The following is a 20655-nucleotide window of genomic DNA, read 5'->3' as shown; positions in this document are numbered from 1 at the left end:
TGAGAAGCATTGCTCTAGACAGTATGTATGGTAGGTGGAAATGTGAGACAGATAAGGCTTCCTGGATCAGAGTGCTGTATGAGACCTAACACAGACACTTAGAGGAATGTGACCTGAGATATTATTAGTGACTCATACTTATATATTTAGAGCAGGTTTTGATGAAGTGCATTTGTTATTCTTTGATGTTTTTGTTTTTTTCTTTTTTAATTTTAATTGAAATGTGACTGCTTCTTGAAGCAAAGGGATCTTCTCCCTTCAGCACTGGGCATAAGAGCTGGAGGGTCCTCATGCTCATTTTTCTATACAGGCGCCAGGCTCTGAGCTGTAGGTCAGCATTGCGTAGTTCTTTTAGGATGAGTCACAGCAGGTGGGTGAATGACTACCTAAAGTGTGCTTTTCCATTCCATGTAGTGCTGCGTGGCTGAGGGTGAAGTACAGCCCCAGAGATGCCGCAAAGGGCCAGTCCCTGCAGCAAGAGGATGCCCACAAGGAAAGTCAGCTGAGAGGTGATGCTGAGCAAGAAGCAGCCAGGTTTGTATTAGCAATTTTCAAAATTAAAGGGCTCCACTAATACAGACTCTGAAGCAAAGCGCTCTTGTCTTTTCAGTGTCTAAAGATGATTATTTAAAATTAGATTGTTGGACTTCCCTGTTACACTCTCCAAGTTACTACAGGCCTATACTTTTACTCTTTCCTATTTCATTCATTCAAAAACTTCTGTGTATGTCATTTGCCAAGTTGTATATGGCACAGTTATATGCTTTATATACTTTTTAAAAAGAGCAAATAAGACCATAATCCCAGTTCTTATTTGCAGCCAGCAGAAAATACATGTAATTAGCTGTGATTGAAGATAGAATGTGTTATACACCCTAAGATCTGGGCAGGTTCAGAACAGGGAGTGTTTTCCTCTTGCTGCAGAGAATGAAGCTTCGCACAGGAAGGACGACATTAAACCAGACTTGCACAGGCAGGAATAGATATGAGGGGTTTAATGAGAACGTTCCCAAGGGTGACAGCAGTGAAAACAGCTTGCCCTGCATTTGTTTGGCTGAAATTATCCTGGCAATTATGGGAAAGCAAAACTGAAAGTGGGTATTAGGGCTGGGGGCGCTCAGGAGTATGGTGCAGCTCCACTGTATACGTGAAGCCCCAGCTCCATCTTTATTTATCCCTTAGAAAAGAGTGGGCCATTAGGTAAAATTCACAGAACCGCAACCACAGGAGTCAAAGCTCTTTGACAGGCACATACAATAAAATGGTTTACAGTTAACGTCCTCTTTTGTTTTTATCTGGCTTTACTAACACCTACACTGGGCTGTTTCTTTGTCTAAACAAGTAACATGCCCTGAGATCAGTGGTGGTTGCCTTTCTTGCTGGTACCTCCTTGTGTATATACTAACTAGAAGTACTTTTGTGCATAAATATCCTTTTATAGGAACAAGGTGTGGGAGCTTTCATGGGTACACAGAGGATACATTGCTTTTGAGTCTTTTAATAGAGCCAGGATTGGTGCTGGGATAGAGAAAGGGGACTCATTTCTGCTCTGTTTCTGTTGTAATGACACCCTGTGGCATTGAGGCATGGTTACCTTGACTCCTTGTGTTGCCTGTTAGGCTTTCTTGGCCAGATGCTGAATCTTCCAAAAGACTGAAGGAACTAGAAGAACTGGAAGCCAAAGAAATGGAAAGAAAGCAAAAGCAGAGGTAAGTGTTTGTTCCTAAGGCAAACAAGAAGGCAGGCTTGTTCTGCATCATCAGTCCTTCAACAGTGAGTCATGGTTGTTGATGTTAGCCTCGCTCCTGTGCTTACTGACTTCTGCCTCCTTAAGACTTAGTAGAGCTGAGATAGAAGCCAAGGGCATCCTGACTTGGCTTTGAGGAAAGTTGATGTGACTCTACTGCCCTTTAGGCTCAATTGGCTTGAGGCTGAGACTTCTAGAAGAACCAAAGAATTGGATGAACTCAAAGCTGAAGAAATGGATAGACTTCAAAAATTAAGGTATATGTCTGCTACCTGGGCGAGATATGGTATGTGTCCCTATATGGATTTAGTTGATCCATAGAGTTGGAACTCTAAGAGTGAGTAATCGAATGAATGAGCATTTGCATGTTTCCATGTGCACTATAGCATGGTTTCCTGCTTGTGTATGAAGTGTGAAGGAGAATGGCAAAAGCATGTATGATCTGAGGGTATTCTGTGTTTGCTTCTTGTTTGCTGCCTTGTATCCCAAGGCACTGCACTAGGCGGATGCCAGTCTTCCTGCGAGCAGAGGCCATGTGGAGGTGCGTGGTCTGTGATCGTGAGTGTGTAGATGCTGTTGTCTCACCTTAGCTGAATGCAGATGAGGTTTTAAGATGAGGCTGCTTTCCCCTATTCATCACCTACTACTACCAAATGTCAGCAGATGTTGTGAACAAAGGTAATGAGAAGATGAACTCAGGAATCAGGGCAGTAGGTACCTCTGAGAAAGGAGGTTTAGCTTCTACAACAGGTGTTCATTTATAATATTCTGAATCATACAATAAAGAAATCAAGCTTGGAGGGGAAACTGGAAAAGGACAAATTTACATGTAAATAAAGAAAATGTCTAATAAAAAATAGAGTATGGTAAAATGGAGGCAATCCAAAAAAAAAATATCAAGCAATAAAGAAATATTTTTAAGATGTAATGGGGACGATGCCACTGCCACAGCTGAGTCCATTTTTTCTAGCTCTGATGACCATTTGCCCTGTAGTAGAATGAACAAGCACTGAGTGAAGCGCCTGCACTCTCACCATCATTCATAACAGCATTCAGCTCCAGTTACAGGGCTGAGGTTCTTCTCTTAGACACCAAGGTGACTGGAGTTTAGGGTTTGGACACCCCTCCCTACACACATAGCTGATACTTCCAGACTCTTCTGGTGTTTCCAGGAAGTAAGTGGCCAACTTGGGTATACATATCTCTGGGATGGTGTGGTCACTGCTGCTGGAAAGAGTCTGCCTTGGTCATCTCTAGCTATTAGAAGGTTGATTGCTTGTCTGCAACTCCTATCCACTTGCCTTTTTGCATTTCATTTATTCTTTATTATACTTTTTCTGGAAAAAAAGATAAATGTAACATACACATAGAAAAACACTAAATTCATATGTCTGATTCAGGATATTATAAATGAACACCTGTGCATTGCCTCCCAAACCAATAATACTGTTGTAGAAGCTAAACCTTCTTTCTCAGAGGTACCTACTGCCCTGATTCCTGAGTTCATCTTTTCTTTTCTTTTTTTTTTTAAAGATGTATTTATTTATTTTATGTATGAGTACACTGTAGTCGTAGAGATGGTTGTGAGCCTTCATGTGATTGCTGAGAATTGCTCCTGCCCCGCTTGCTCCAGGCCCCACTGGCTCCAGGCCCTGGCCCAAAGCTTTATTTTTTGTTATATATAAGTACACTATAGCTGGCTTCAGACACACCAGAAGAGGGTGTCAGATCTCATTACGGATGATTGTGAGCCACCAATATGGTTGCTGGGATTTGAACTCAGGACCTTTGGAAGAGCAGTCAGTGCTCTTAACCACTGAGCCATCTCTCCAGCCCTTGAGTTCATGTTTTCATTCACCTTTGTTCACAGTTCACAAATCTTCTACTGATATATACATTTCTGACAACAACCTTAATTTTGAAAACAGAAGTACAAATTTAGCTGAGCATGGAGTAGTCAGTTTTGCTGGTGTTACATAGACTCAGGAGACTAGGCTTTAGAATGTAGATCATAACCTGACTTTACGCTTTCATCAGAGTACTCGAGCCCCACTTTAGGAGTCCTAGTGAGAGTATGAGTGAGTCATGGTAGACATGACATAGGGTTCACCACCTCAGGCTGTGGGTGAACTAGGCCCAGTGAACACTGGTGCCTCATCAAGAGGGGGACTGCCTAGCCATGCTCTGCTTTCTCAGGTCTGGCTAGGTGGCCTGTGGAGATAGATCACAGAAGGCCAGCACTTCATCATCATCAGGGAAGACAAGACAAGCATCCAGGCTAGCTTTGCTCACATGCATTTCCCTGTTGTCATGCCCTCTTTCTGTTTGTATTCTTGTTTTGATGAAGCATGGCCTAACTTAGCTTCTTTTTAAAATTGCAATTTTATAACTATTTCACACTACAGATAGTTCTCATCCACACTGACTGACTGTAGGGTTTATGTATATATGCATGTGAGGTGGGGGCAATTTGGTTGTTAGTGGGTTTTGTGGTTTTGTCTGTAGGGTTTCGAATGTAGTAATGAGGACATAGATTACCAAAGTATAAAGCCTGCTGTTTGGTGACTCTCCATCTCATTTTATGGGCAAATGCATGCAGACATGATAGGAGATTTATTTTTATTTATTTTATGTGTATGAGTACACTGTAGCTGTACAGAGGCTGTGAGCTATCATGTGTGTGGCTGCTGGGAATTGAACTCAGGACCTTCTGCCGGGCCTCCCGCTTGCTCCAGCCCGCTCACTCTGACGTAATTCACTGTAGCTGTCTTCAGACGCACCAGAAGAGGGCGTCTGATCTCATTACAGGTGGTTGCTGGGATCCGAACTCAGGACCTTTGGAAGAGCAGTCAGTGCTCTTACCCACTGAGCCATCTTGACAGCCTGATAGGAACATTTCTTATACACATGGCCCAGATGACTTTGTAGAGTCTGGTGTCAGTGTGCACATCTAGAGTTCCGTTTCGTATTTCTCTGAGCGTTAGGGCACACATACTGAAGCACACTCTGTGGATACCCTTGTGAATGTATTCAGGTTAGCCCAGTCTTAGTTACTTTTCTAGTGCTATAATAAAACACCACAAACAAGGCAGCTTATAAAAGAAACCTTGAAATGTCAGAAAATTAGACATGATAACAGCATGAAGAAATGGTTAAGAGCTTATATTTTGTTCCACAAGTAGGAGGCAGAGAGAGGGAGGGAGACACAGTGGGGATGGCTTTGAAACCTTAAAGCCCTCCCCTGTGACACACCTACTCAAACAAGGCCACACCCCCTAATCCTTCCCAAATAACAGTTCTATCAATTAGGCATACCCCCTAATCCTTCCCAAATAACAGTTCTACCAATTAGGGACTAACTATTCAAACAGATGAGCCAGTGAGGGCCATCTTCATTCAAACCACCACAGCCATCTCACTGATGGCAGAATGGATCTTCTTCACCCCTTGCAGGAACCGTTCTACCAGGCATGGTGGTGTAGACCTGTCATCTCAGCACTTAGAGGCAGGGAAATTGCCATGAGGCTAGCTCATTCTACAGTGGCTTGGCTTTGTCAAAAAATAATAACAACAGTGATTAATATGAGGGAAAGGAATCTTTTTTTTCAGACATTTCAAACCTAAAATTCTTTGTTCTATGCTTATATTTGCTAATTTTATATACCCATTATTAGCCTTATTGTAGAATATTTTTTAAAAGATTTATTTATTTTTATGAGTATACTGCAGCTGTCTTCAGACACACACCAGAAGAGTGCATCGGATCTTGTTACAAATGGTTGTGAGCCATAATGTGGTTGCTGGGAATTGACTCTGGACCTCTGGAAGAGCAGTCAGTGCTCTTAACCACCACTGAGCCATCTCTCCAGCCCTATAGAATTCTTGTTTAGGAATTATTTTTAGTGGAAAATTTTTTAATTTTAAACTTTTTATTAGTAGATAATTATACACTCACACAAAGTTGTAATAATACAGAAAAATTTGGAGTATTCATTTCTCAGCTACCTAGTATAACATCTTAAACTGTTGACTATAGCCAGAATATAGATAGTGACACAGTGAGTATACATGGGACAAGCTGACATTGACATTAATATGTTTTATAAAACCCGGTATGCTGTGGAGGAGGGGGTGCCTTGGTGGGCCCATGCTGAGGCACCCCTCCTCCTACCCGAGGTACGATAATAGGTCTAGTATAGAATGAAGTTTATTTGGGGTCATGGAAAGGGGGGTTGAGAAAGGAAGAGAGGCAGAGAGAGATGGGGGACAGAGAAGAACAGAAAGAGAAGAGGGAAAACATAGAGGGGACGGGGAGAAGGAGAAGGGGGTAAGAGAGAGGAAAGCATCAGAGAGCAGAGAGGGGAAGAGGGGCTAAATAGTCCCCTGTTGCTAGGTAACTGTTGGGCGGAGCCTAAAAGGAATGGTAGCAATAGTCCGGAGCACACCCATCACCACCACCATCCCCCTTGTTGCACTTTTATAGCTGTACATATTTCTCTATTGCCCCAGCTACCTTTTGACTTGGTAAGTGTGGCAGCTAATCCAGAGGCCAGCTTGCAGGAGCCAATTCTCTCTTTTCAACTATGGAGATCAGATTCTGGTCATTAGGCTTGGCAACAAATGCCTTTAACTACTGAGCCATCTTACTTGCCCTAGAATTGACTTTTTCCCGATATAATTCTATGGAGAGTCATTCTGGTCACTGCATGTATTATTTGTTCATTCATCTGCTGGTGAGTCTGATCTCATGGGTTAACCACTCATCTTAGTAAACAACTGAAGGATATATGTGTTGGCTTTAGCTTGACATTATTGTGACTAAGAATTGTATAAACATCCATGTATTGTGTGATATGTTTTATTTCTCTGTAGTAAGTACCCAGAGTAAATTTGCCAGGTTGAATACTACTTATATGTTTTAGTTTCTGTCTTGGTCAGTGTTCTATTACAGTGAAGAGACACCATGACCAATGCAACTCTTATAAAGAAAGCATTAAATTGGAGGCTTGCTTACAATTTCAAGGGCTTAGTTTATTATCATCATGGTGGGTCGTCAGACAGCATGGCGGCAGGCAGGCTTAGTAGTAGAGAAGTAGCTAAGAGCTACATGCTGATCAGTAAGCAGAGAGAGGGTTGGAGAGAGAAGGAGCAGGGAATTTTGGTCTCACTTAGAACAACTGAATCCACGTCCACCTTTCACAAGACCCCAGGGGTGCGTGTGGCCTTGGCAGGTGGAGGAGCGCTGTGGACTTGTCCCTTTCTTTGCCTTTACCTGGAGGAGTTATATGACTATACAGAACAGAACATTCTGGCTGCAGACTTGAATTTTCAATTTTACTTCTAAACAGTGTCTCTGCTACCCAGTTAGCTGACAAGGTGGAGGAGGCAGTTCTGGAGCGGTTGAAGCCCCTCTTGATCAAGGCCCAGGTAATTGATTTATCTCGTTTGCTTGCTTTTGGCAGTTCTGAAATGAAAAGAGTTGTTGCCTAGGTCACACTGACCCTTTTTTAGAGGGCCATGTGTCTCTTCTGTGGTGGGAGGCTGAAGGACAGATGAGCCTATAGACAGAACATTGTTTCACTGCTGGGCTCTTCACCACCTCCAGACTATCACACAGTATCCACTAACCATGTATCCTCTGTGTGGGTGGAGGGTGAGAAGGTACAGGTAAGTGGAGAAGTGCTGCTTTTGAGAAGGGTGACATTTTAACTTGGAGAGGATATTAGACTGCATTTTCCATTCTTTGTAAATGGGAAAATTCATTGATAAAATGGCATTAATGATCCCCTGGGTGCTGGTCTCTGTGACCCTGATAACTTAGAATGACTGGCTATTTTACAGGTGGAGAGAGAGATTTGAGGCACTTCATCACAAGCTAGGACTTTCTCAAAGATGAAATGACTTATAGCATACCAGGATTTTATGTCACTCTCCTGTAAGCAGTAGGATTCAATAGTGAGACTTGATGGTTCCTCCCTGGAAATAGAAGCCATGGTGTTTGCATGTTTGTAGATGTGGTCATGTAAGAATAGTATGATCTTAACTGGCTGAATGACATGCTGAGTCTAAGAAGTGTTAGGTTATTAGAGCCTATGGCTACCTTAGGATTTCTAACCTTAGAGGGCTCCTAGAGATGGAGTTGTGTAGTCTCCTCCTTTTACTAGTGAGCTTAATATACAACAGGTAAGTTGATGACTTGTGCAACAGCATATAACTACTCTGGCAGTGTTTATAAAAATATCAAGTACCAAGAACAACAACATGGCATTTGTTTTCACAAGGACTGAGTACTTTAATTACTACAAAAAAGCATAAGCAGCTAGAGCTGATGGATAGTTCCTCACAGGTTATTCTGCAACACAACTCATTTGTTCTAATATAAATTGTGAGTTTTTATAGTCCATGAGTGCATTTGTCCATTTTCATAGAGAGTGAATTCTTCAGTGGAAGCAAATAGTCATTTGAAGGATCGTCCGTCACTGAACACAGCAGCAGCGGCAGCCCAGCCTGCCGAGCAGGTGTGTGGTATGTGGTTGGTATTCTGCTGTTATCACATGATAATGTCTCCTGTGAAAGGAAAATGATATGCAGATTACTTTGCAAACACTACATTATCCTACTCAAGGAGAGGGAAAATTATTTGTCTTATGCAGCATGTTAATTCTTAGAGTGTATATTTAGTTCTGGGTCTGGATCAGCCAGCTCAAACAGCTACAGGCTTCTGTTGGTGCACTTTTATCTCTCCCCCTCAGGACAGAGTGAAGATAAACTGTGGCCCTGACTATTGATGGCCTGCGGCAGGAGAATCACTGCCCTCGTTTCCTTTCATCCAGCCTACTTTGGCTCATTACTGGCCTAATTTCCTTTCTCTGTAAGGCCTGATGTTCTTGTTAGGCAAGCAAGTTTTGAGTACCCAGTATATGACTGTGTCTGGCCCAACAGAGAGCAAAGAGGGTCCAAGAAAGAAATGAGAAAAATAAAAACCTCTTTTGTGGTCCAGGCTAATATTTCTCTGGAGGATGTGCTTCCAATGCTTAGGGGACTGTCCCTGCCTACCTGGCCTTAGGGACTTTGGAGTAGAAGGTGCAGGCTGCATTCCTTTAGTCTTCTAAAGGTTGGAAAGAAGTGCTTGCTGCTATAATTGCTCAAAGTAAGCAACAGGCAGAGTCTAAAGGAGTTAGAAAGGAACGGGAGTAAAGGGGTTTTTATTTATTTATTTTATTTATATGAGTATACTATAGCTGTCTGCAGACACACCAGAAGAGCATCAGGTCCCATTACAGATGGTTGTGAGCCACCATGTGGTTGCTGGGAATTGAACTTAAGACCTCTGGAATAGCAGTCAGTGCTCTTAACCACTGAGCTATCTCTCTAGCCCAGGAGTGATGTTTTAATAGCCCAGTGGCCTTGGGAGTAAGAAGACTGTAGGTCAAGAATATATCTAATCTATTAAACAGGATTTTAGCTGTAGCTCCATTGTTGTAATTCTTTTGTGCTGCTGTTTTATGTAGAAGAAGCGGGGGGGGCGGGGGGAGGAGGAAGAGAGGGAGGAGGAAAAAAAGAAGAATGAGGAGAAAAAGAAAGAGGAGGAGGAGGAAGAGAAGGCAGTGCAGGAGGAAGAGGGGACAATGACGATGATGACAACAAAAGCCCGGAGAACTTGTTCAATGTTGTAGGGTAGAAGCAGGCCTTAATCTCAGAAAGGTTTCATTCTTTACCCAGAAGTCATTCTTTGCAAAATAAATAAATAAATGCAAAAACCAAAACCAAAACAAACCAGATTACAGACTATATTAGGATCAAGATAAATAGCCAGGTATGGTAACAGACACCTTTAATCCTAGCACTCGGGAAACAGAGGCAGGTGGGTCTCTGTGAGTTTGTGGTCATCTTGATCTACATAGAGAGTTCCAAGACACTATAGCCAGGGCTATGTAGAGAGGGGTGGGAGAAGAGAGAGAGAAGCAAGTAAGCAGGGAGAATTGCTTTGCAAACTATAAAGAAAGCACTTTGTGGATTTAAAGAACACAAAATCGGGAGAGAATGGAAAAGCTCTCGTAGGTTATACCAAGAGCAAAGAGAACCATGATGCTTTAAGGAACATTTCCCTAAACACGGCAGAAGACATATGTGCCCTGCCAATCAGCAACACAAATGAAATTGCTGCTTACATTGGCAGCTATGGTACTGCTTGGTTAGTAGAATCATTTAAGTGACTGATAATAATTGTATAGGCGGGGCTGGCAAGATGGCTCAGTGGGTGAGAGCACTGGCTGCTCTTCTGAAGGTCCTGAGTTCAAATCCCAGCAACCACATGGCGGTTCACAACCACCCCTAATGAGATCTGATGCCCTCTTCTGGTGTGTCTGAAGACAGCTACAGTGTGCTTATGTATAATAATAAATAAATCTCTGGGCCTTGGTGAACAGAGTTGACCAGAGCAAGCAGGGCAGACCAGAGCGAGGTCAACCCCACTCACAGAGGTCCTAAAATTCAGTTCCCAACAACCACATGAAGGCTCACAACGATCTGTACAGCTACTGTGTACTCATATACATAAAATAAGTAAATCTTTAAAAAAAAAGATTGTATAGGAAAGTGCTTTTGTTACCTGCTGACTGAGAAGTTTGTTCTGTATAGAATCTCTGCCAGTTGGATCACTATGCTTTGGGGTATAATGATCAACAACAATCCTTAATTTTTCAGTTCTCTTGTATCACTTTTCCACCACTTCTTCCTTCATTTTGTAGGCTTCAGATGTCCATTTTCAATCCAGGAATATGGAAGATACTGCTCATGAGCTCTGGGCTGTGACTCATGATAAGATCTTGGGGTCAGAAACTTCAGCCAGATTGGGGGACAGCAAGGACAGCCCAGATCTAGAGACCATGATGCTCCGGATGGAAGAAATGGAAGTAAGGTCTGGGGGTGCTGCTCTTTTTTGCTAGTGGGGGTCCACCTCTGCTGCTGATCACACTGCTGGCACTCAATATGGCAGAGCCACGGCATTCCTACTTTTAAATCAAAGCTGTTGCCAACTGAGTATAAGACCTTGCTTGGCTTAGTTGCTTGCTTACCTTGGTATGTAGGGTATTTGAGAATAGAAGAAGATATAAAGGATTTAGCACATAGCCCAGTAAGTGTTATCACCATATATATATAACCTATCATGATATCACACTGTTAACAGTGACTTGTAATTCCAAACACACAGAGGCCCAGACTTTGCTCCACAGTTTGCATCATTGACTTCTGCATCAGTCCCTTATAGACACCAGTCGGCTGCCTATCTTGCTGCAGTGATCCTGTTGAATCACCTTCTTTAATTTCCAGACTACTGCTTTCAAAGTGACTCCTTTTTCTTAGACACTTATAGACCTCAGACATGAGCCATCCTACTGGATTGTTCAAGAGCAGGAAATCAAAACCAGTGATCAAATGGTGTGGTCAAGGTCATAAAAACTACTGAGAGCTTTGATGGCTGGTGGAGATCTGACCCCACACTCAGCAGTTTTGCTTTAGTTGTATTGTGATTAACTCATTTGTTTCTCATTACTAAATAGGAAATTATAAAGAAGATAATTTTTGGTTGTTTTTGAAAATGTAAAGATACGCTGTTTGTCCTATTCTTTTAGCCACTTTCCTTCTCTTGGGGTAACTGGCTAGGTCTGAGATGCCCTATGCAGTAGAATGTCTGCTGGAAGACAAACTAATAAGCATTAAAGTACAGGTGGTCTGTAGATGGAAGGGGACACAATGTGTCTGTCATCACAGCTCTAGGGGACATGTTGCCTGAGGCTGCAGCCATGCTTGTCACACTTCCTGGGCTTCCCTCAGGAGCTGCTCACTCTCTGTCCTAGCAGACGCCTGTTCTCATCAGTGTCTGTTTGCTGAGCTATTTCCACACTTACTACTTCTGCTTTATAATGAAACTTACTTTTTCTCATAAATTAAACTTTCTTTTTTAAAGAAATACCAGGAGACAGTTCGCCAAAGATATAATAAAATTGTATACGCTGACCCTCACTTATGGATGCACGAAGAAAGAAATGGTAGGTGCTTCTCCCTAACCCTACCTTCAGTATTTTACTCTGAAAATTTTCCAGCATAATGAAAATTGAGAAAAACTGTCCAGTGACAAATCCCACCTTGTAGTCCTGAGGTTCCCACATTGCAGTTTACCCGTCTGTCCTCAGTTCGTCTCAGTTTGTATTTAGATGATTTTATCTGTGCAATTCAAAGTAAATTGCCAGATGACAGTGCATTTTACTCCAAATATACAGCACCAGCTTGGGTTTCATATTTATTTATGGTTTTGTTTATCTGAGGTAAAATTTATATATAAGGAGTAGTGAGATGGCTTAATGAGAGGCTGAAACAGAATTGACAGAAGCTCCTGAGCCAGCTAGCCTGGCATATGCAGCAAGAGAAACCCTGTCTCAAACAAAGTGGAAGGTCCTAATTACATTTGATCTTAGCCAAAAGGCTGAGAAGCGATGGAAGGTCCTAATAAACGCCTAAGATTTTTCAAACTTCCATGGATGTTCCATAGCATGTCAGTGCCTGCATTCTTACACCTAATCTCTCTCTCTCTCTCTCTCTCTCTCTCTCTCTCTCTCTCTCTCTCTCTCACACACACACACACACACACACAAATTTATCAACTAGGAAAAAGCTACATATAATGCACAGATCTTAACTGTGTCATTTGAGGAGTTTTGAGGAGGATCTGTTTTGTACCCAAACTCTTATCTAGGTATAGCACCCAGTGTTGCTGCAGAAATTTCCCCTATGTTCTTCCCAATCGGTGCCCTAACTTTAGGCAACATTGCTTTTCAACCATGTTGAGTAATCTAGAGGTTTGGGTAAGTGTGATCTATTGCTGGGTGGATATTTGCTTGACTAACAGTCAACATAGCGCTTGATAGCCTATTGTTGCTTATTTCCTGTTGCTACTGTACACTTTAGAATACTTCTCACCCACAAATTACTGAATTAGAACACAGATTTATTCTCTTACAGTTTGAGAGGTCATAAGGCTGAAAATGAATCTCAAAAAGAAATTGAGGTACTGGTGGGTTTCCTTCTGGAGGCTGCTGATGGGGATCCATTCCTTCCAGTTCTTCCATTTCCTAAGGCTGCCTCCATTCCCCAACATGGCCTTGTTACTCAGCGTCTGTGTCCATGGTCAGCTACCTTTCTTCCTTCATAGTCAGGCCTTCCTTTGTCTTGTTTGCCTGCTGTAAAGATACTAAAGTCACAAACCCTGGTTACTCCCCATCCGTCTCAAGATCTTAACAGCCTTTTTGTAATAGAAGTAACACAGAATCCAGCTATTGACTGTAAACCTCTCAAGATCCATTTACCATACTAGTTAGCTCTCTCGCTAGCCCTCTCTCTTCCTCTCCCTCTTTCTTCCTGAATAATACTCCTTGGAATGATCATACCACATCTAATTTGCATCTTTGACAGTGAATCTGTATTTGTTTTTTCCTAGTTTGGGACTATTAGTGAATCTAAGCTGCTGGAGAGATAGTTCAGTGGTTAAGAGCATGTGTAGCTCTTGCAGAGTGCCTTAGAGTTCCCAGTACCCACATGAGTGACAGTAGGTATAACTCCAGTTCCTGATGATCTAGAGCCTTCTTCTGATCACTGTGGCAACAGGCACACCATGTACATACATACATGCAGGCAGACACTTACATAGAATAAAAATAAATCTAAAAAAAAATTTAAAACTTAATTATGAATCTAAAAGCCAGCATGGTGATCTGAAGCTGAGGCAGGAGGATCAAGAGTTCTATCCTGGGTAACATGAATTCCAGTCTAGCTTTGCTTACACATAGACTTGTGTCAAGTCTGCTGTAAACATATTAATTTGTAGTCTTTGTGTGGCCCATCAGGTTTTATTTCTCTTGGTTAAGTATCTAAGAAGTAGACTTGCCAGGTCATGTGCTAGGTGTACCAAGCTTCATGAGAACCTTCCAGACTGTCAGCTTCCTTCTCCACTGAGTTGTGCTTGCTTGCCTCTGGCAATGGAAATCTTGCCTATTGTGTTCTTGTAATGAATCTGGTGGGGGTTGTGGGTAGGGGGTGATGGTATTAGTTCCTCATGCTATTTCATTTTCTTCTAATATTTTTAAGCTTTATTGTTATTTTTAGGTCTGTGTATGTGCCTTTTGGGGTGGGAGGTGGGGACACACAAAGGTATTGATTTCCCCCTAGTCCTAGATCTTCAAATGTTTGGGAAATACCAGATATGCTGGAGAACTGAACTTGTGTTCTCTGCAAGAGTGTTGTATGCTCTTAACCACTGAGCTGTCTCTTCAGGCCTTCAATTTCTGAGCCTTTTCAAGTGATTAGTAATTAATGATGTATAATTTTTAATGATATATCTAAAACTTTTTTTCTGCTTTTTAATTGGGTTGCCCTTTTACTTTTTAATTATGCAGATTATTTGTGTGTTTTAGGCATAAATTCTTATCAAATATGTTTTGGGTTGGTTTGTTCTGTTTCTGTTTTTGTGTTTGGTAGTGCTGAGGCTCAAGCCCAAAGCCTTGCATGTGCTCAGCACACACTGGACCTCTGAGCTGTCTTCACAGCGTTGACTTTTTTTTTTTTAAGGTAACTGCTATATTCACATGGTTGTCTGACCAGTGTTTGTTGCTACTTTCTTAGTTCCAAAACATTTATTTTTCACACACCCCCTCCCCCAAAACAAACTACTTCCTCCACCACTACCCTCCCCCCTCCACACACACCACCATTTGCTGGCAACTACCACTCAGTGACGTTAAAATTTTAATTCGGATAAAACCTCTCTCATCTTTGTATATGATTTATTTTTTGTGGCCCAGGGAAGCTTTGCCTGCCACTGAGGTGAGAGGATGCTGTTTTCTTCCAGGAGCTCTATGGTTTGTTTGTCTGTTTTAGCTTTACTGTTTAGCCGTAGGGTCTGTCTTAGATGGGTGGTTTGAGGAAGAGGCTGCTGGATATTCACTTGTTCTCATTCCATTTGGTGAAAGAGACTTGCTTTTCTCTTCTACTTTTCAAAACATTTACACTGTGGCTGCAGTTGCTATGCTGCTGCCACAGTGTGCTAGGAAGCATCGAAAATTTGTTTGACTCATGTTCATCTTCCTCATGAAAGAGTGAGCATTGCCCTCAATGAAACTTAAATCCAGTGCGTATCACACTTACCTGGAGATGTGAAGGGAGACGTAGGTTAGGTGCTTAATGCCCGCTTATATCATATGGAATTATCTCAAGATACAAATTAGGGTCATTGTTTTAACTCCATGTTAAGTTTTGACAGAAAGATGTGCCATCTAACAGAACACTTGTTGTTGGATATTTGATCACACTGTGAACCCCAAGATTGTGTTATTTACTGAAAAAAAAATCTGTTTCTAGTTATGGTGTGGCTCAACCCTTAGCACATACCTTTAATTCCTATGGCTGGAATACAGACTGGTCCTTAGGACACACCTTTAATCACAAACAATGAAGATAAAGTTAGTTTGTAGAAGGAAGTACCCATGATTGAAAGTGATGTCTAATTGAGTGGCAGACAAAGTGACGAATCAGAGAAAGATTTGACAGAATAATAGGATATGTCCATCTCTAACCAGAACAGAGAGGAAAGGGAAGCTAGTTTGAGGCACAGTGCAGAGAGGAGGAGGCAGTTTTACCAGGACAGTTACAGAGAGACAGGCTGATGAGAGAACAAGCTAGACACAGGTGAAGACAGAAAGAGCCAGAGAATGAGAAGTCAGACGATTAGAACAGATTGACAGTTTGAAACCAAGCAGAGCTATTCAGGAGAGGCCAAGAGAGAGAAGCCAGATTGAATCAGTCAGTGTGGAGAGGAGTTTGAGCTATAACAGCTGAATTGAACCAGCCGGCTGGAGCTCAGAGAGAAGTAGCTATTCAGCAGTGAGTCTAGAGACTGGAGATGCTCTAGGCTTGGGTTAGAATGTAAGGGAGCTAGCTAGAAGCTTCCATTTAAAGCAGTAAGCCCCTGAGATGACAGTTACACCAGGCAAATAAAAGATATGTTTACAAACTCTCATGTAAGCTTTGTGTTTTCTGCAGTTTTCATGCATTTAGTTGTTAAGGTGACAAACCCTGGCCTCTATCTACCCCATGAGCTAGTAATTGAATTGCTGTTCTGGGCCTGGCTTGTGTGAACCTACCATGCAGTATTTTTCTTATACAGGCTAAGCAGCCATAAACAAAAGTGCTGAGATCCAGTGTGCATCCAGAGCCTTAAAGTACTGGACTTTCCAATCTGAGATGTTTAATGAAGCTTATACGCAGATCTCAGAATCTAAGCAGCTACTGCATCTGAAACATTTCTGGTCCTGAGCAATTTGGGATACTGAGTTTTTGTTATAGAGCGCTCTCCCTTTGCCCAGTTCCTGCCTGTGAACACCTACAACTCGTTCTAGCAGGCTACAGCTGTTTGTCAAGGTGCCTTAACTTTCCCAGCTAAGCCCCAGGTTCACTGAAACCTAGAGAGTTTGTCAGTCAGTCTTGCTGGCAATATGCCTACTGTGCAAAGACCCTTCTAATGATTGTGCAGTCAGACAGTGGAAATTTTAGCATTTATTTTTGAATTGGAGACAGAGGAAAGAGATGTGTTTTACTGATGGTTTGGCCACAAAGGTTGCATGCTGTGAAAGACAACTTTAGGAGGGACTTAGTGTCTTTTCCTTTCAAGAGGACAACCTCTAATTATTAGTTGCTCTATAGGTCTCTCTGTAGAGGCTACATTAACATTTAAGAGGAGCTCTTTAGAGTCTGGAGAGATTGCTTAGCAGCTAAGAGACAATACTACTCTTGTGAAGGACTAGAGTTTGATTCCCAACACATCAGGCTGCTCTCAACTGCTTGTAAGTATAGTTTCAGGGCAACCATCGCCCTCTAGTGTTTACAGGCCTGCACTCCAGGGTACATACCCACTCCGAGACATACACATAATTTTTTCTTTTTTAAACAAAGAAGCTGTTAACACTAAAACTGAAGTGAGTACTGGATGCTTGTCATCCCAGCATCATAAGACCAAAACAGGAATCTTGGCTCCATGCTTGCTGCCTCAGGTACAGTATAGAACCAAACTTACACTGGCCTTAGGGTTATGTAATGTCTAATCCATTTCTCTCAACTCTGTGAATAAATGGAAAGTGGTTGTACTCAGTATTGGTAACATTGTTCCAAAGACTGCCCTTGGCAGGGTTTTCCCTGAAAGTGTGTGATTTCCAAGCATGTACATGCATCAGAAACAGTGTGGTGCTGGATCAGCTTTGCCTGAGTGACAGATGTTTTTTTTTCTTCCACTTGAAACACATTTAAAACTAGAAATCACCTAAAACTCAGGAGAGCTCTCGGGTCTGCAAGTTGTAGTTAATAAATTAGTGTTTTGACTCTCATGCAGATTTTTTGCAGAATGTCCAGAGACAAGTTAGATCAGCTAATTAAGCAAGTCTGAGAGGCTTTCTCCTTCAGTAATCAAAGCATTTAAAGGTTAAAAAACAAACTTCAGGACTTCAGACTCCAGACTGGCAGCTGGGAACCAGTAAAATGATGTCTCCTAGGCTGTGCATGGACTGGGCAAGAAGTCTCATATAGAGCTGGGAAGCAGTTCTCTTTTCTGAAGACTGACTCTGGGGGTTTTGTTTCTCTAAAGCCCCTCTGCACCTCTTCTTGTGTCTTAATGTGTAAGCAAGATGCCTGTGACTTCCTCATAGCTCACTAGATACTCCCACGCTCTTAGAAGGACACAGGTTTTCTTGATAACAGTCATTTTATGCCTGTCCTTTCTAGACCAGAACACCCCAGCAGTAAGTGAAAGACCTTTGGCTTCCCATCCAATCAAGATCACCAAGACAGCCGCTCTCAAGTGCCCTGCTGTGAACATCTTGTTAGAAAGGCCCTGCAATGCCAAGTGAGTGGCAGGGACACTTCGTGATTTTGCTAGTTGGTGGCGTTGGGTGTAGTTAAATTCTGCATTCCTTTAGTTCTTACGTGACAGAAGTTGTTTTGAGCAAGGTCTTGTAAACTCTGTGGTGAGTCAATAAAACAGTGTAAGGAAGCCTCCAACACTTGGCAGCATTTAGCTGGCATATACACGTTGTGCTGACACTTCATGTGAGTTTTATGTCACCTATGGATCAAGAATCCCTGCAGTGTGGAAGATTATTGGAGTGGTACAAAGAGGAATGGGCAATGATGGTCGGATGCTGAGTTTTGTTACAAATCATTTGCTCACATTTGAATGCCTTCATCCTTCTGTGTTCTCAGCTCACTTGATGAAAGTATGGGAACAGAGGAGGGATTGGAGAAAAGGGAGGGCTCTCTCCCCTTCTTCAGAGAAGATCTGCATCAGAAAGAAGGCCAGACTCACCTTTCAGTCCCACCAAGGATGCAGCACAGCATTGCTGATTACTGTAGCCGATTTGAGCAATTCCTACGGATCATATCTCATGAGGCTGTAGGCTCCTTCAACCCATGGCTTATAGCTGAAAGGTCAGTAAAATTTCTGTGTCTCTGTTTACAGGCCAAGGACTAAGTTTTAGACTTGAAGAGGAGCTGGAGAAAGGATCAGCTGAGGTCTTATTCTTGGCTTTAGGGTCTGAGGCTCCCGTGCCTGTTCATGGGCTGGTGGGCAAGCCTCCCTGTGAACTGCTCTTCAGATGCAGGCGGCTATGGAAGCACCATGGTCTTTGCCACCTGGAGGAATGGAGTGCCCTCAGTTTTCTCCTCTCAAGCACACTGTCAGGCTGAGCTCAGGGTGCCCTAAAACACTGTAGACCAAGGGACTAAAAACAACAGGACTGTACAGCTTTTTCACAGTCTGGAGGCTGGGAGTTATCTAGGATCTGAGTGTCTGCTGAGTGTCTCCTTCCTGCCTGACAGCTGTCTTCCTACTCAGTCCTCTAGTGACAGAGGTCCTCTCTCTCTTCCTCTTGGGGCACTATTCCCATCATGATGATTCCACCCTTGTGTCCTCATTTGAACTTCATTTCCTTCTAGGCTCAGGCCATCACATTGGGAGTTAGGGCTTCAGTGAATGAATACAAATATTCAAGTTGGGGCTAATTTTTTGATGCTGAAGGTGAGGATTGTACTCTTATCAGAGGGCACAAGTTTGCTGGGCAGGAAATAGCCATATGAATCCTCACGACTGAGGCCCACTGGCAAGCTGCTGACTGCACTGTTCTTACTCACATCCTATACCCCAAACCCCACTGCTGAGTACCACTTTAGTACAAAGTGCAAGGTGTTTTACATCATTGAGTAAAGTAGTTGTCTTAGTCAGGGTTTCTATTCCTGCACAAACATCATGACCAAGGAGCAAGTTGGGGAGGAAAGGGTTTATTTGGCTTACTTCCACATTGCTGTTCATCACCAAAGGAAGTCAGGACTGGAACTCAAGCAGGTCAGGAAGCAGGAGCTGACGCAGAGGCCATGGAGGGATGTTCTTTTCTGGCTTGCTTCTCCTGGCTTGCTCAGCCTGCTATCTTATAGAGCCCAAGACCTCCAGCCCAGGGATGGCACCACCCACAAGGGGCCCTACCCCCCTGATCACTAACTGAGAAAATGCCCCACAGCTGGACCTCATGGAGGCACTTCCCCAACTGAAGCTCCCTTCTGTGATAACTCCAGCCTGTATCAAGTTGACACACAAAACTAGCCAGTACAGTAGTAGATTGCTTATATCTTTTTTCCTAAGTTTTAAACATGCCTCTTGTTTTATATATTTCTGAGCTTTTGCTATCCTGCACTGTTCTTAAGTTATTGGAGGCCATGTGCTTCCCTGGACAAGATATGCACTAAGAAAGAAGACTTAGGACTTCAGGGGACCTAGATTCCAATGTGAGAGATCCAGAAAAAATGGCAAAAACACTTCCAGAGACATTGCCAGTGAGCACAGATAGCAGCCAGTCCAGACTGGAAGAGGAAGATGGAGGTTTTCTGGAGGGATGTTGCTTTGAGGCAGAGTGAAGAAAGAAAACCCCTGCCCTGCCACCTGCTGTGCCAAGTGACTGAGAAGTCTCTGGTGTTTTCCTCACAGCTGGGTGGAACGAAGCAGTGGTGGAAATATAGAGAGTGAAGGGGACACAAGGAACACAAGGACAAGGTGGTCACTTCTGCCTCCAGAAATGATACTTGTGGTGATTTGGACCACTTCTTCCCTGGGGGTAACTGTTAATAGAAAAGCTGGATTAAAAATAAAATGCATACACTTGAAGGCATCAAGATACTAACTAGGTAATGAAGAATAAGTAGGTCAGGACCCTGGAGAAGAGAACACAGCCCACGGTATGGTGCTGAATGGTTCACTCTGGAGGAGAGCACTGCCACAGCCTCCTGAGGCCAGAAGGCAGAGACAACAGTTAATAGCTAAGGCTAGTGCCTTGCTGAAGTTTCTTCACTTTGTTGGTTATGGTGCTGGTATTGAACCCAGGACTTTGTTTACTCTGGGCCAACCCTCTACTGCTGAGCTACATCCCCAGGCCTTGTGTCACTTCCAGTTGAAACCTTGAAAGGTTGCATTCTCTGGAAGGTCAGGTGATCTGGGTATAAATGGGTCTCCATAGGGACTCCACACGATGCTGCATCTTCTCAGTTGCTGAGGTGACTCTAGATGCTGTTGTTCCCCAGGCTCCATATATAAATAAGCATCTTCTCTGGAAGGAGTCCTATCATCATAAGAGACTTAGTTTACTTCTGTAATGTTCATAAACAATGTCTATTTTATAGTGAAAATAGCCAGGCAACAGAGAAACAGCACTAAGAGCACACCATAGCAGCTCCAAATAGTGAAACTGTTTATAGTCTCTTTTTTTTTTTAACTTTTATTGCATTATGATGAGAAAAGTTACATGATTTCAATTTATCTGAAT

At 42.7% G+C, this 20655-nt stretch overlaps 1 protein-coding gene across 11 annotated transcripts in view; it reads left to right on the top strand.

Moving 5' to 3' along the window:
* Kiaa0753 (KIAA0753 ortholog) overlaps window positions 1-20655 on the top strand; it is a 62372-nt gene that overhangs the window by 28804 nt on the left and 12913 nt on the right. For 10 of the 11 annotated variants that reach the window (XR_004113671.1, XR_004113668.1, XR_004113666.1 and 7 more), the window contains exons 10-18: window positions 415-534; window positions 1620-1709; window positions 1915-2004; window positions 7096-7174; window positions 8176-8265; window positions 10498-10662; window positions 11718-11799; window positions 17573-17693; window positions 18050-18274. Coding sequence is in view for 3 of the 11 variants with exons in the window: in XM_031354348.1 (XP_031210208.1) it covers window positions 415-534; window positions 1620-1709; window positions 1915-2004; window positions 7096-7174; window positions 8176-8265; window positions 10498-10662; window positions 11718-11799; window positions 17573-17693; window positions 18050-18274 (1062 nt within the window). In the remaining 8 variants the exon portion in view is untranslated. Of the gene's footprint in view, window positions 1-414; window positions 535-1619; window positions 1710-1914; window positions 2005-7095; window positions 7175-8175; window positions 8266-10497; window positions 10663-11717; window positions 11800-17572; window positions 17694-18049; window positions 18275-20655 lie in introns of those variants that run through there. The other variant, XR_004113672.1, reaches the window with a different exon arrangement.

This window comes from Mastomys coucha, unplaced genomic scaffold (assembly GCF_008632895.1).
Source record: "Mastomys coucha isolate ucsf_1 unplaced genomic scaffold, UCSF_Mcou_1 pScaffold5, whole genome shotgun sequence".
NCBI lineage: Eukaryota > Metazoa > Chordata > Mammalia > Rodentia > Muridae > Mastomys > Mastomys coucha.
Note: the sequence above shows the minus strand (reverse complement) of the source record. Positions and strands in the feature narration are given on the sequence as shown.